Genomic DNA, 16,595 nt, shown 5'->3' with positions numbered 1-16,595 from the left:
CCAGTGTGTGCAGTGGCAACATTGACATTGTACGGACAAGAAATGCATTGAACGGGTGCTGCACTATAATATTAATGTATTCAAATTAAATTGAAAAATACATAGGATTTATGAGACCACATCTTTCTGTTCTTTGCATCACAGGTCCCTTGGCAGGTGACTTTTGATGTTGTTTGCGTAAGAAATGAAAGATGTACCCCCAAAAAGTATCAAGGGACGGGCCTCCTCAAGCAATTCAATTATCCAAGTGTTTCTGAGGAAAAGGAAACATACTGGTAGCTTTAAGGCTGATTTTTGTTCTTATAATATTTGCTCTTAAAAATGAGCTATCGAGGGAAATAGCTTTTCTGAACAGCCAGACGGTCGAGAGAGTTGGGGGCGTTTATTATCTAAGACGACAGATAATGACAAACAGTCACCAGAGTGATTGGGATTGATCCCATAGTTGTTGAGAAATGCCCATCTGAACCAAAGTTGTGGAGTGATGGAGTGATGGACTGATAGACATGCAAAAAAAAGTAGAAAAAAGTGTCTACACAGAAAGGTGAGTATTGAAGTGTATTGAAGGCATCATGCAGGGAGTCCCTGGTATTTTGTCTCACCATCGTGTTAAATCCATCAGAAACTTGTCAAGTATCAGGTGACATTAATTATGGATGTCTCCTCTGATGGCTGAGCTGTTTGTTTTGCGAGCTTGTAAAATTGGACTCTGGATTTGAAGATGATTGGTTCATCAAGGTCACACGTGAGCGCCGCTCTGCTCTCTCTTTCCAGCTCTCCTCCAATTATGAGCCCATGCTCAGAGAGTAATGAGAGGATTGAGAAGAGAGGGAGCAACAGAGAGGGAGCAACAGAGAGGGAGAGAGGGAAAGAGAATACAACAGCAGAATGCTGAATAAAACACAACATGGATGAAGGATTGGTGGAGCGCTCCACAACTGCTGGCAAGTCAGCACGTGCTGAACACAGTGGTATCTTTATCAAGAGTCATACAACGTACAACACACCCTCACCTGTCACTTTACTAACCCTTAAACCCACTCAGACACATTTTTGTCACATCTTCATGTGCTAAATGTGCTAATACAACAGACACTGGTTACCACTGCCAGCTCAAGTCTAGAAAAGCTCTATATAAATACAGACCATTACCAACTCTTCTTCTTCTGATTTTGTTTGATAGTAACGGGTAACAAAGACAGTTAGAGGAAATGTAGTGGAGTAACAGTAAAAGTTGCTAGAAATATAGATAACAAAGTACAGTGTATTTACAGTGCAGTGTAAGTGCAGTGAATTTTGTACTAAGTACAGTAACAAAGTATTTGTACACTGACCACTTCATGACCTGTGTGCCTAATATGTTGTTGTATGATGAGTGTATACAGTATTACCAGTGTCAACATGTATGAACATGTGTATGTACTCAGCAATAACTCTGGGTTTCACCTCAAGACCACACCATTCAAAACGGATATTACCACAATATTGGTAATTTACACATTGAGCTGGTGCTGTGCAGGCCGGGGCAGGCTGTCCTTCCACCCTCCCCACCCCCGAGTTAGTCTCCCTGGACTGGGCAGTCCAGCTCTTGCCCCTGTCCAGCACTAGAGACCAGCTGGTCTGAGCACGTTCTCATAATACCTACATCATTGACTTGGGAAATGGAGACAGTTAACACGGCTGCAGCTGAGTCGAAAGCCCCAAGGCCCTGTCTGCAAATTGCATTGTTCTCACAAACAATTCTATTGAATAAAGCCACTGAGGAGCAACTTTGGCTTTGGAAGCTGCGTCTTTGATGACCTACTTTCAGACCTTCTTATCATTTAGGTTTGAGGACTTTGCCACCAACAGAATGTTTCCACTTTGGTATTCAATATGCAACTTCTGTAAATACTGGCTCTGTGGCTGATAACTCTCCCTGTGTGATCCCAATGTTTTTGCATTCTCAGTGTAGATATTAATTATTCCACATATTGCCAAAAACTCCCGCATCCCTGCTCCAGGTTTTGTCAACAATTTCCATCTAATCCCCCTGCTCACTTTGGTTTTCACTTGTCTCTGCTTTAGTTGATTTATGTAGAGCTCCAATCTGCCCGTTGGTTGTTTGCTGTTGTCTGGACTCATGCGTGTTTGTGAGCAGTTAGGCTTGCTGTTATCGATCACAGCCAATGGCATCCCAGTCTCCAGCACTATAGCACAGAAACGTCACTCCTAAATATTTGTTCTACATCTTTAAGTATTTGAGCACAGGCTTTCCAGACATGGGCTCATAGATTTCTGCATGAAAATACACAATAAAGATTAAGAGGCTAGTTTTACCATAATACTTTTGTTTTTATTTTAATTACATAGCGGCTTGGGGGTAAAAGTTTCCAACATGTAAGTCTTACAGTTGAGCTGGTCTACTCGTTTAGTAAGGTTGTGTCACTTAGATAAATCCAAACAAGGAATTGGAAAAACTGAAGCCATAAAACATAAAACATAAAACACCTACATTTGTTGATGAAAGTGGATCAACAGCAGTTCTGTGCCATGAAGTAAAAAAAAATCACTGATTTTCTCTATCGACTTTGGTGCAGGGAGTTTTCTAACGCTGACATAAAGTGGCAAATATTCTTCAGATGTCATACGCTTGCACAAGTGTAGATTTTATTGCGTGAGGGTGAGTGTCCGTGGCTCAGGCTGCTTCCTGACAACAACAATAAAGCACTGGTTGTGCACATGGTGATGTCAGTACTGACCTTGTCACACAAATACACTGTTTGTTACTATGTTAACCGAAAACAAAGCTTAACTTTGAATACCTAAAGACCATTAGTATCCTCTCAACATTTTTTTTATTCCAAAAGACTGTGGTTCCAATGTACTTTTTGTTCGTCTTGGGCTACTACAAGCTCCCACCAAGTTGCATTAAATTTGGTACAAATTAATCTTGGCTTGCTCCATCCACGTTTTCACCTTGGGGGAAAATTGGGGGAAATTATAATAGGTTACTCATCAATATAAAAGAATTCAATTCAATTAAAAACATTTTCGACAGAAAAAAGCCATTTGCAATATCAGTAAAGTCGGTTATTATGAGAAATCCAATGTTTATAAACTCCCATATATGGTTTACTAATAAATAGGGCAAATAAGGTTACAAGCCAATAAAATGTCACTTCACTACAGAAGACCAATGAGGCATCAAGCGCTTGTGCCGGTGCCTTTATAGACTCAGCTGTGTATTATTATGTTATTGCTTATGCTGTTTACATTTATGTGACTGAATAAGATGCTGCTACTATTTCATCAAGACATAAGCTTTGGTTTTGGAGATTAAATAAATAAGAATCACTTCTATCCCACAATCATCTTATCTTGTTTCTTATTTGTTTTTATTAGATTGTACTTGCGGGCCAACATAAAGGCCACTGTACTGCACAGTAGAGACAGCTTTGTATGATGGCGCCCTCTAATGGCTTACCTTTGTAACTACATCTCCCAGCAGCAGTAAACAGCCGCGCTCATCGTCCGTTAGTTTGGGTCTTCAGGCCCGAATATTACAGGAGACTGTAGCGGGACAAGGGAAGGTTAAAGGCCGGTTCTGAAGCTGCGCTCACTCCGTACTTTGTCGGTAGGAACCAAACATTTCTGCTGTTATTGTTGTTATTGTATATTTCGCTCATGTTACACATAAACGGCCGTAACGAAAAAGAGCTGCGTACCATTTAGCTCAGCAGATAGATGTGAGTGGCTCCATCTTTGTTTTGCTACACCACCACATGAGCTAACGCTGTCTGAGCCACACACAGCGTTAGCTTCCTAAACAATGCTGGGCCAACGCCTTATTTCAAACCCTATTTATGTTGAAGAGACACACTGTGTTTGTTTACTATCAGGTAAGTAAATGAACAAACAAACAAACAGCGTGTGTCAGGCCCCATGACGATGCAGCAACAGTCATCTTCAGCATCACTGTCTTGTTTAGGCATAGGTTTATAAACAGTGTATAAGCTGTTATTATTATAATAATAATAATAATAATGAAACCATTGATTTATATCTAGTACTGGAAGATATGGCAAATATATCTTGTTTTTATTTTAATTTAATTGATAATAAGTCAGTGTTGTGATGTGGACAAATCATCTCGTCACAGCCCTGATATTTATGATGTGGACACAAAACACTTCACCATGTATATCTGTAGTATCTTAATAATCTCCACTTCAATATAACAGCACATAAATGTCATTTCTGACAATGCTTGCATATCATAGTTCAGACACATCTATGGTTTCAAATTGTTTTACACATAATAATTTGCTGCTAAAAGCCCTTATTTATTTATTTATTTCATACAAAAACATTATATTCATAATCAATTAATCTGTCCAGTACTTTCTCGATTAGTCGAGTAATTGTTTGGTCCATGAAATGTCAGAAAATGTTGATCAATGTCAAACCTGGAAATGATGATGTTCTAAAATGAAAATGATTCAGTTTTAAGGATTTCTTTGTTGTATGGAGCAAATAATCGAGAAAATATTTACATTTAAGAACAACTTAACAAATAGCTGTTGCCAAAAAAAAAGAGGCACTCACTGATTAAACTAATGAAGGGCACTAAAAGTTCATTAATTTTCAATGTCATCATCTTTTTCAAATGATTTTCTTTTAGGTGTACTCATCGATTCCCTGCAGCGACCACTTGACTGGCATTTGTGTCACGCCTCAGTGTCACCATGGGCTCCTCCAGCACTTCTGCCGCTCTGCTGTGTCTGCTGGTGGGAACAGTGGCTGCCGTTCAGGTCCCACACACAGGTGAGCAAAAGCCAGTGATGCAGAGAGAGAGGAACAAGTGAGGTCAAGATGTCAGCGGTGCTCGTCACAGCAGTTGAGTTCAACAGAGATGCAGCAGACTGCAGATGATGTACTGTACATGGTTAAATATTGTAATTTTTAAATTAGTCTTGATAACCTGTGTGTGTCATATCACATCTTGGGCTGCAGCTGATGATTATTTTTATTGTCACTTAGTGTAATTTATTAGTTTTCTTAATTAATTTAAACATTTGTGGGTTGCGAAATGTCACAAAATCTATCGTTTTACGTAAGATGCATTTTGTTTAACTAATAGTCCGTCCAATCACATATGGCAAACTGAATTTTTGGAATTTGGAATTGAAATACCTAAATGATGAAACTTTAATTCTCTAAAAAATATACGGCATATCCCTATCACACAGACAAAGATTGTAAATAAGCAAGCACATGTAGTATTTGCACTGTAAATCTTTGACATCTGTGATAATTAAATAAATAAATGCTACTTTTCTTTTCTTTGCAAACTCTGAACTGCTCAGATTTAGTTATCAGCTTTTTACTGGATGGCTGAAGATATACGTAAATAACACATATTGTGGAGCAGTGCACTTACATTAGTCATTACATTTCCAGTACTGGAAATCTATAGAAATTCTATTCAAGGAAACTGATTTTAATGATGTCATGTGTGTTTTCCTGCTATAAATTCTGGGGCAAATCCTCTATGAAAAATCGTGCACTTTTATGTGCGAACACAGTGGGGAACCAAACAAGACAACAATTTCCTCCACACTTCTTCCTGATATCATCAAATTACTTATTTTGTAATAGTGGCTGAAATTGCACATTCACTGTTTCTTCAGTGTTTCTGGATAAGCAGCAGGCGAGCGCGGTGATCTCACGTCAGAAGAGGGCCGTCGATGACAGTAACCCTTCCCGGTATTCCAACCTGGAGCAGGCCTGCATGGAGAGGGTGTGCTCTTATGATGAAGCCAGAAAGTTCTTCGGCGACACATACCGCACGGTGAGCGGTTTGTTTATGACCTCGCAGCCACTGTGCAGCTTGAACTGTGCACTTATCTCACATGTTTACTCTTGCAGGACATCTTCTGGTCGGTCTACGTTGGTAAGTGCTCGATTAAAAATGATTTTTCCATCTCTGCACAGTTATTAGTGTTGCATTAGGTCACCTCAGACTTGCCGTCTGTGCTTAGACGGAGACCAGTGTGCGGAGAAACCCTGCAAGAATGGAGCACTCTGTTCGGACAGCGTGGGAGGATACGACTGTGTCTGCAAGGCGGGTTTCACAGGGGTCCACTGTGAAAATGGTGAGGTGGAGATGCTCGCAAGTCGTGTGTGTGTGTGTGACCGTAATTGTACATTTGCTTGTGTGGTGTGTGAGCTCTGCAACCTCCCCCTCTCTCTGCCTCCATGATGCAGACCAGACACTGTGCACCCTGGAAAAGAACAAGGGCTGCTCTCAGTTCTGTAAACCAAGCTACATGTCCTATCAGTGCTCCTGTGCCCGTGGATGGAAGCTCAGCAGAGACAGAAACAAGTGTGAGCCTGCAGGTAGGTCGGTTTCCAGTGATGGAAGACGGACAAATAATCAAATGAGCCAAAACAAAACAAAAAAGATAACTGTTTTGCATTTCTCTCTTAGTCAGTTATGCCTGTGGTAAAGTGAGCTCTCTGCGTCAGTGGGATGACAGACAGCAACTCAACCAGAAAAGAAACTATGAGGGACTCAGCTGTATGTCTTCAGAGTGTCCCTGGCAGGTAGCAACACACACACTAAACATTACAGGCGGCCCTTAAGGTAATTATTCTAACAAAAAGTTGAATTGTGCTGATTGCAGGCTCTTCTAAAGACTTCAGATTCAGCAGGTTTCTGCAGTGGAGTCATTCTGAAGGAGAACCTGGTTTTGACCTCAGCTCAGTGTGGCAAAAAACACACTAACTTCCAAGTGGCTGTTGGTAAGCAGGAAAAAAAAACCACACAAAATCACACGTCCATCAACAAGGAACCACAATTATAATTTAATATAAAATTAGAAGTATAGAAGATGGATAGTGTTCAACTGGGTGTGGGTGAAGGACAAATGCAGCAGACTTTTTTTAACAAGGAAAAGGAAATATGGCTCCCAATTTACTGTTCTTATGGTTTTATATAAATAGAAAGGCTTTTTATGTCTAAATCTGAACTGATGCAGTTTACAATGTATGAACATTTTTGACCTTTTTTACGTGAACTTAATGTACAGTACATAGCTCAGGTACTGACATTTCTGTGAGTGGGAAAATACACATGTTGGCCTGAATTCTTCATTTTCACTGCCAAATTATCTCAATGTGTAGTAATGGCAAGACTAATTATGAGAATGAAATAGTGAAATGATTGTTGTGATTTGTGATTAGAGTCTTAGTCTCAACAGTTTAAGAGTTAATATTTGTCATAACTTTTATCACAAATTTTGTGACGATTAATTATCTGTGAATCAGCTAATTGATAAGTCATTGCAGAGCTACTGTATACTGTAGCATGTGCACATGAGTTTGAGTGATGCCATCCATGCTTGCGCCTCCACAGGCAAGGTCAGAACCGACAATGAAGAGGGAGAGCAGACGCTGCATGTAGAATTAGTCCACGTCCACCCGCGCTATGTGGAGGGCCGCCCTGAAAATGACCTGGCCGTGGTCCAGCTCCGTGATCGCATCGTCTTTAAGAAGGGTGTGATCGCCGCCTGTCTCCCGGAAAGAGACTTTGCAGAGCGTGTCTTGATGACAGGACAGAGTCCCGCTGTGATCACCGGCTGGAAAGAATCCAAACAAGAAGTATCTGCTCTCCAGGGCCCACTCACTCTTAACCACCTGGCATACAAGCAACTACCTCAGTGTGTGGAGACTCACCCCAACCTGATTACCAATAAAATGGGCTGCACTGTTCCTCAAACTAATGCTGACTGTACCATGAGCCCTGGAAGCCCCCTGCTCACCTTACACAGGGAGGTGTTCTTTCTCACTGGGGTGGTGAGCCAGCCGCCCGGGGCTGAGTGCAGCAAGGGTTACATCTTCCAGAAAGTGTCACGCTACAGTGGCTGGCTGAAGTCTCTCATGGGCACCCGCTAAGCGTGAGTCAGTCAGTAGCTTTTTGGTTTACATATATAGGATATTGCAGCTGATAATATATCATAAAAAAAGTTCAGGTGAATATCTCCATGTGTGCACCTGTTGCTCAATCTGCTTATTAGTGTTTCCTTTTATTGTCTTGTGATAATACCCATTTCCCAATTAACCTGTGGCTAAGCCCCGCCCTCAAACCACTTCTGAACGTGGTTTATGTGATCAGATCTGAGGACACATCCAGGACATGTCTTATATAGGGTCAAAGATGACGCTGCTATCTTGCTAAAGTTAACTAACTGCACTGATGCCAACGTTAGTGTCGACAGGGATGTATCATTAGCTCAGAAACTGCACACTGCTCATCATGACGACGTCTTTTAAAACACTTTCATAACACACCGGGTCATAGACGACATCCAGTTCTATCAACATGAAAATGCCTCCATAAAGCATGTTCAGCTCAAACACAAACAACTGAATCATCATATCGTTAGAAACGCCTGCACTTATACACAAGCAAATGATCTAGACAAGTAGACCACTAAGCTCCATCCAAGCTATAGCCTAATAAGATAAGATAATCCTTTAATAGTCCTACACTGGGACAAGACAACATCCACTCGTCGTACATAAATTATGTCCCACTTTTTTCCCCCTCACTTTTGTCACCATTTTAATTGTGGCCTGTTTGTCTGAGTGAACTAAGGGGGCGGGGTTTAGTGGAAGCTCAGTTGTTAGAATTATGGTAACAACATCCACTGCTTTCCATGGACATCCTCATTTATCCACAAGGTGGCTCTCTGTGAACATAAACACTGAATGTGACTGCATGAGCGTCAAACCGCAGGGACAAGCACAGCAGCATGAGACTGAGTGAATTATTCAGCGTATGTTTTGTGATGTAGAAATACCTAATAACCTTTAAGTCATGTTGGTTTTTTTGTGACTACTGTACTGGGTGACATGCTCCTTGTAACATTCCTGGTGATCACTACTCTCTGAATGTAATAAAAACCCAACACCACATGTGAGTAATGTTGTTGTTTTTAGATGAGGTGCTTTATAGTATTTCATGAAAATGCAAAAAGTTACCGAGGTTCAGTGTCATTAGAAAGTAATGTTATTATAAGACATAGATGAGGTATAGATGAGACCTAGAGTACAAATCTCTGCCAAGGACACTTAATACAGTTAATGACACACTAACAGAGACCTACATGAGGTACTATTCTTATCAAGTTATCAAGATAAATACCCCCCAAAAAATGTCGTTTTACATCTGGCTACATCATCCGTCATCAAAATCCATCCTTTGAAGACATTCAGGATAACAAACAAACAAACAAGTCATTGGTGCATGGACAAAAATTCAAAGTTGCCATTATATTTAAAATAAAACCATTTGTGAGTAATTTAATTTTATAAGTATATTGAAAACAAATCTAACATAAAACCATATTTGAGTGTTCACTAAAGTGGTTGGCCAAATATCTCAAGAGTAAATGTATTAAAAAGAAAAAATACAGGCCTGTTTGCAGGTATCAAGCAATAAAGCCTAATAAAGTTATGAAAAGTAATATAGACCAGAGTGCATTTTGTTTTATTTGTTGCTCATATGTTCATTTGATAAAAGCCATGCTGATGAATGAAAACCATCTATGTAAACGATTTGTATGTCTTTAATTTGTCCCACACAGGAGATATTTACTTGCCCTCCCTGTCACATACCCCTGTGTTGTCTGGCAATATTTTCCCACAGACACTTGCCCTCTGCAGTCTTCTCACAGCCTCCCCGGTGAACAAGGCCAGGACCATGTCACACAGGAAGAAAAAAAGGAGAGGCGGAAGAATGGGCATGAGAGGGAGTGAGAGACGCCACAAAACAAAAAAAAACCTGGCCTGCCACTTTTGATCAGGCGTTTGAAAAGGACAGCGCTGAAAGCTGGGGCCCACTTTGGCTGTTGCCATGGTGCTCACCTAGGAGATGGTTCCACGCTCCCAAAAATGGCTCTGCTCCTTTACTGGGCCGTCCAGTGGAGATTAATATGAGCAGAGCTCCTTCCTTCCTGAGTCTGTTCCCGCTCTCTGGTCCTGCCAGCTCCATTTATATGCTCAAGCTTACATATATAAACACACTCTACAACAGGTTCAGATGAACTGTTTTGTATATACTGAGGCCATGAAATGTCTCACTTAAATATCACACAACTGCTGTAATGGCTTTCCTTTTACTCCCTGAATCAAGCCTGAACTCAAACTAAATGGGGAGACGTGAATTTGAAGGGCGGGTGGGGGGGGGAATAAAGCAGAGGACAGGAAAAGGTGGCTGAGTGAGAGATGGAAAAATGATCGGTCCACAGATGAAGAACAGGGACAGACCTGGGATTTGAGATGTTGACGCCGAGGAGGAATCAGTTATTGTGTCGGCAGATTGATGGAGCTGCAGTATATTGGTCATGAATGAAAAGGGCTCGCAGAGACACATTAGCGAGGCCATTACTGACAGAAGGAAGTACAGCACTCAAAGTCAAAGTACTCAAAGCAAGCAAATCAAATGTCACTTTTGGTGGACAAGTGTTGCTATCATTGAATGTTACTACAATGAATGTACCTCTTCCCACTGCCCCAATTAATCAATAATCATTTAATTCCCTTAAATCCAAAAAATACAGCTGCATGCACGTGTGTGAATTGGGGCTGGGAGGCACATAAAACAACAGACTTGGGAAAGACTCGTCTGTCTGTGTGGTGTCTGACACTATGCAGGCTGTTAGCAGAGAGTCTATGTCTGGCTGGATATGTGTTATGCACACTCGGTTATCTGTAAGATAACATCTTGTACAGTAATTCCACTTCCTAAAAATCCATGTCCCATATCGCGTCTCCCACCCCTTTAGGACCCTGCAAACATGGGGCTCTTCAGTGAGATTGGGTGGCCACCCAACGCTGCCCCGCCACCTCTCAAACTCTGCCAACATGCCAGACAGACTTGCTTCCACTCGGTTGGGTAATTGTGCAGGAGAGTGGACATAAAACAGGACCTCGAGAAATGAGGGACAGGAAAGTGGAAAAAGTGGGCTGCAGGAGATGAGAGTGAGCGAGGCTGTAGACTTTAATGTAACTCAGATTTAGAGTTTGAAGCCACTCAAGCAGCTCTGTGAGCTTACACATACATTTCAGTTCCCAGTGGTGATTTGAGTACAGCAGGCTAGAATTTGCTAAGTAATCAAAAGAAAACCAAAGTATATTCACCTGAACTAAGTGTACAAGACTTTTTTCAAACACTGAAATAAAATCAGCTCATTTAAAGCTGCAGTGCAGTGATTGTTGTTGCTAATGTTATTATTCTTCCTTTGGTCTCTGTGCTGCAATACTATCAGACCTGACTGAGGGAGCGTGTGTGTGTACAGCAGCAGGGCCTTTTTTTGGTGTGTTTTCAGTCATACTCTAACCTGTTTGCAGCCATCTTGCTTTATTATTAGCACAATGTTGCTGTTGTCTCCATCTGTCTTGACATAAAATAAATCACTTCTTGTGTGCAGTGTGGAAATGTGAGCCAAATGTTTGTAATCAAAAGTTATGCAGCACAGCTTTAAAATGAACTTTGCACTTTTGGATCTGGTACTCAGTGGACACATATAAAGGTAGTTTTTTAAAGTTTTTCCCTTGTTCCCCTGAGAAACAAATTATAGCCAAAGATTGTGGGAAATAATTATTCTTTAGAATGATTTGACAGATTGTATTGGAAGTCTATCCCCTTGCTATAGAAACACTTCCTACAAAGACACAACAACTTCATACAAGCGTTACAAAAAGTCAGGCAGGAGTCATTTAAGTGGGACTAATCTTTGCTGATAAATCAGATCAATACTTTAGCTGATCTTCAGCGGTGGTCTTATCTCTGTTATGTGACATTTCTGCTCAGCCGACAAAAAGCAGCATCACTTTTTCCACCTATGACCAAAACCAGGCCTTATAGGCTCAAGACAGTAAAAACGACAACATGAAAAACAATGCCACGTTCAGTATGTGGACGCTATGACTGCCTGATACTGCTGGAAGGTAAATCCTGCAGCTGCCTTTATTCCACTGACCTCACCTCGACCTTCCGGGGGTTAAATCCTGTTCAGTGCCATTGAGAGACCGGGGGAACTGACAGAAAGGCTCAGTGAATGAAAACAAGTGCCGTCTGGTCCATGTGGTGGCCTTTGAAGAGCCCAGATAAAACCCCATCCTCTCTGTGTCGCTTCCTTTCTCTTTCTCTCTGTGTGTGTCTGTGTGTGAGTGCGTCTTTGCATTTGTCTTTCAGATACAGTCCTGCAAGCATATCTTACACTGACCTGACAGGGTCACGTCCTTATGACCTTTAATATCAACGCTCTTTCTGAAGGGGCTATGCTACTTCAAAAGGTCATGGCCCCTGCAGGTTCAGGACCCTGAGCAGCAGGAGAGTTTGAATCCCTTCTGTGAACAGATGAGGTCAGGCCTATGCCACTGAACATACCTTTATTAGCTTACTGACCTTGTCAGAACATTTCATACCACAAACAAATTAAATTCTGGTCAGACCTGGTATTAACATCCGGTCAGAGTGATCTGATCACAAGTGGACAGCATTAAGGACGACTGCTCATCTGGTGTTGTCAGATACACTCTGACGTCATGCTTGCTCACAAAGACAAAAAGAAGTTTATATCCAGTCTAACTGTGCAGATGTGTCTGTGAGTGATGGTACAGGAAAGGAGTTGGGAAGAGCTGAGTGAATCCAAGCACTATATTCAAGCTGCTGTAACATGAAATATAGAAAATAAATCACGTGGTGATCGTTGTTAAAGGGGAAAAGAAAGAGAAATGCTAAAATGACAATGATATGTCATCAGCGGGGCCACACGGTTGGCGTAGTGGTTAGCACTACTGGCAGCAAGAAGACTCGGGTTCCCAACACGGTGGGAAAACAAGGGCCTTTCCGCATGGAGTTTGCGTGTTTGTGGTTTTCTCCGGGTTCTCCGGTTTCCTCCCACATGCAATAACATGCAATATGGGGATTAGGTAAATTGGACCCTGTAAATCGACCGTAGGTGTGAGTGTTAGAGTGCATGATTGTTTGTTTCTATGTGTGGGCCCTATGACGGATTAGCGGTACTTTGGTACGTTGTTTATTTGTCTTTTAGCTGAGATTGGCACTGCAACCCTCATGTGGAGGATAAAGCGGGGGAAGATGGATGGATGGATGTCATCAGAGATTAATGAAACATGTTAAAATGAAATACTGGCATTGCTGATAATAATAGTGCGGTGACTGGGAAACACTCTTCATCTATTGTCTACAAAAAGAAACTATTTCTTTAGTGAGTTGAATATGGCAAGTCTTTGTTGGTGTGACAATACAAGGAGGGTGAACACATGCGTATAACACTATTTCACCAGCATTCCCATCACAAACACACAGCACCAGTCTAAAGCACTAATTCATTATTATTTGTGATATTTATGTAAATGTTATCCTGTGTCCGTCCCCTCCGCACACAACATGACTACCTCACCTTCACATCCTCTGCCTCTGTTGCAGCCGTTTTTCCTTTAAAATATGGGATAACTAAAACAAAACACACACACACACACACAAAAACCTCTTTAAAATTAGACTCTCTTCCTGCTAATTTTGAGCACCTGCATCCTGTCATAGTTAATACATCCTGTGAGGTCAAAGGCCTTCATTCTGCTGCTTGTCTCTGGAAACAGATGCAGCGTGCGGCCTGTATGTCAGCCACCCTGCTGTCACTGGGAGGTTTATTGTGTGGAGCCGAGCAGGATCTTGACAAGGCGAGGCAACCGCTGAGCGCTGAGGAGGCATGTAATGAAGGAAGGATGAGGGAGAGCACAGAACAGAGCAAACATATTTACTTCATACACCAAAAGGAAACATGACAGACTGTGTCCGTGACTCATGTTCCTGCAGAGCATGTACTCTCCTCATTAAAGGACAACAACTCACCAGGCAGAGCTAAAGTTAGCCACTGCCTGTATCTGTAAAGCTATATTAGTCAGCGACTGAGCCCTACTCATGATCACACTGATCCACGGTTACCTTGTCACACTCTCTAAATACTGAAGTCCTCCATTGGCTGCTTTGATCTCAGCCTCAATCTGTTGCTAGCACTTATGCGTGAGTTCGCCTTGAAGAAATCGTTTGGAAAATACGATTTTTGTGTGTCAGATCAGAAGATCGGCACCAGTCTTACGTCACAACAATATGAAGAGCAGTGTTGCAATGTAACAAGTAGGAATACTTTGTTACTGTAAATTCACATAAATGTACTTTAGAAACATAAAAAACTGATTTCAACTTCATTTTCTGGTAAGATACTTGTACTTTTATTCAAGTATCCCTTCAAGGTACTTGACACAGGCTTGCTTTTCAACTGAGAACAGTACCTGTACTTGGTAGACGGGGTGATAACAAATGACGACATCTAATGCGGCACAACAGACAACAAAGGAGAACATTTTCCCTGCTCGGTCTCAACTAGACGTCAAGCTTTGTATGAGAATATGCTGCAGGCCTTTGCCTCCACTTACATGGGACATTTACACCGATCGTGGATCGGAGTTATATTTTTCTGTCGCCCAATCAGTGGGTGGGGCTGTACACAACAAATTTAAGTGATAAATTTCTGATGAGGACTTTAGAGAGGTGTGCCCCCCCCCATTCTATATATTATGATTAACTATGTGGAATGAAGTAATTCCCTTTCCTGCGCACAATCTCATTACTCACAAGAACAAAGCACAGTATTGATAATATACTCTGGATGTGTCTGCCGACAGACTGAGAGAACCATTAATCTCCCCAGTCGTTCTGTTTCAGGCAGTGACCCCTCCTCCACTCCTCATGCTGTCACTCTCCCAGTTTGCACCTGTCAGATTAGTCTCACGTCCTCAGCTGCCACTCCATATGATACGCCTCCTTGCTGCCCAGAGCCTGCATGCCATCTCACTTTGCATGTATATGTATGCGTTTTTGCGCATGTGTGAAAAATTCAGAAGAGGCAACAAGAAGAAGGCAAGCGGGGCCTGTTATTGGTTCCCACTGCCTACTTTACTGTATGGAGCAGATTTGGCTGGAAAACAACCATCAACAGGTAAATGTTAAAATGGAGATTAACACTGGATTGTTCACAATCCCTTAAAATGGGATGTACATCTGTGTGTGTGTGTGTGTGGGGGTGATCAGCAGCTCAGCAGCACACATGCAGCTCGTGTAATTGTGTCATGGCTGACATGCTCTGCTCCTGTTTCTCTTGAGACTGCAGTGAAAACAGTTGAGACTGTGACATCACTGCCACAAATCACTTCCATCAGCTCACATCATCATGCACAAGGATAAAGGCAGGGTGGAAGCAGGGGCGGGGGGTTGGTTTGGGTTGGTGGGGGATCCCTGAAAGCCTCCATGCTAGATGGACTCGAGCAGCTGAAGCGACAAGCATGTGACATGAAGGAGAAATAACTAACGCCAGAGCGGTTTGTGTCAAGTGCTCAGAAATAACCCGGAAAAGAGGGAACATTCTTTTCAAAATAAAAGTCAAAACTATGTTTACGAATCGCAGGGGAATTTGAAGTATGATCATATTCCGATAAATGCAGCAAAGACGTCAAACAATAATATTTTTTTGACACTGACATGATGGCATACTTTATATTGGATGGTTTTGTTTCTGTCAAACTTTAAGGTAAGACTGGGCAATATGGCGCATAAATATTTAGAGATATATGGGGATATAAAGCTACACAGGTTGTTTCTCTGGGCTCATGGAAAGTTTTATTTTGAGGTTGTTTGCACTTCCCAAAGGAGAGCGACGACACACTGTAAATACTACAAAATAAAATATAGACTAAAATATATATAATGTTTATGATCTGTATTACATGCTCAAAATACAGTTGTTACCTTAAATAAAGGATATTTACCTGTGTTAGAAACAATAGAATTGCCTGCTATGACACAAATAATTAGGCTTGAAAGAAGTGGTAAATTAAATTCAAATATAACTTTTCATGCATTTTTTAATGAATATAATATATAATATTCAGTGTATTTTGCTAATTGATTCAGTATCATAGATCTGGTAAGATACTTGTACTTTTATTCAAGTATCCCTTTAAGGTACTTGACACAGGCTTGCTTTTCAACTGAGAACAGTACCTGTACTTGGTAGACGGGGTGATAACAAATGACGACATCTAATGCGGCACAACAGACAACAAAGGAGAACATTTTCCCTGCTCGGTCTCAACTAGACGTCAAGCTTTGTATGAGAATATGCTGCAGGCCTTTGCCTCCATTTACATGGGACATTTACACCGATCGTGGATCGGAGTTATATTTTTCTGTCGCCCAATCAGTGGGTGTATTTTGCTAATTGATTCAGTATCATAGATATCATAATTATGCAACAACGCATCAGCCTTTAAAACCAGGACATGTCATCACAGATCACAGATACCTTATCCCGATATGACAATATTCAAAATCTATGTTATGATATAGATGTAATATCGATATATCGCCAAGCCCTAGTTAGGATTATGAATGGAAGTCAGTGCAGTCGTAGGAAGAATAGCTGCATTCCAGGTTTAACATATGTTGTGGGGACATAAAT

General features: G+C 41.4%; 1 protein-coding gene across 1 annotated transcript; it reads left to right on the top strand.

Annotated features, from left to right (window-relative positions):
- The first annotated feature begins 3,493 nt into the window (after positions 1-3,493).
- On the top strand, positions 3,494-8,959 carry proza (protein Z, vitamin K-dependent plasma glycoprotein a). Its single transcript, XM_044051818.1, has 9 exons — positions 3,494-3,616; positions 4,664-4,806; positions 5,673-5,833; positions 5,911-5,935; positions 6,024-6,137; positions 6,250-6,381; positions 6,473-6,588; positions 6,669-6,786; positions 7,400-8,959. The coding sequence occupies exons 2-9, from the start codon at positions 4,728-4,730 to the stop codon at positions 7,936-7,938; spliced, it is 1,284 nt and encodes a 427-aa protein (XP_043907753.1). The 5' UTR covers positions 3,494-3,616; positions 4,664-4,727; the 3' UTR covers positions 7,939-8,959.
- The last annotated feature ends 7,636 nt before the right edge of the window (positions 8,960-16,595 follow it).

Source organism: Solea senegalensis, linkage group LG19, assembly GCF_019176455.1.
Source record: "Solea senegalensis isolate Sse05_10M linkage group LG19, IFAPA_SoseM_1, whole genome shotgun sequence".
Taxonomy (NCBI): Eukaryota; Metazoa; Chordata; class Actinopteri; order Pleuronectiformes; family Soleidae; genus Solea; species Solea senegalensis.
Note: the sequence above shows the minus strand (reverse complement) of the source record. Positions and strands in the feature narration are given on the sequence as shown.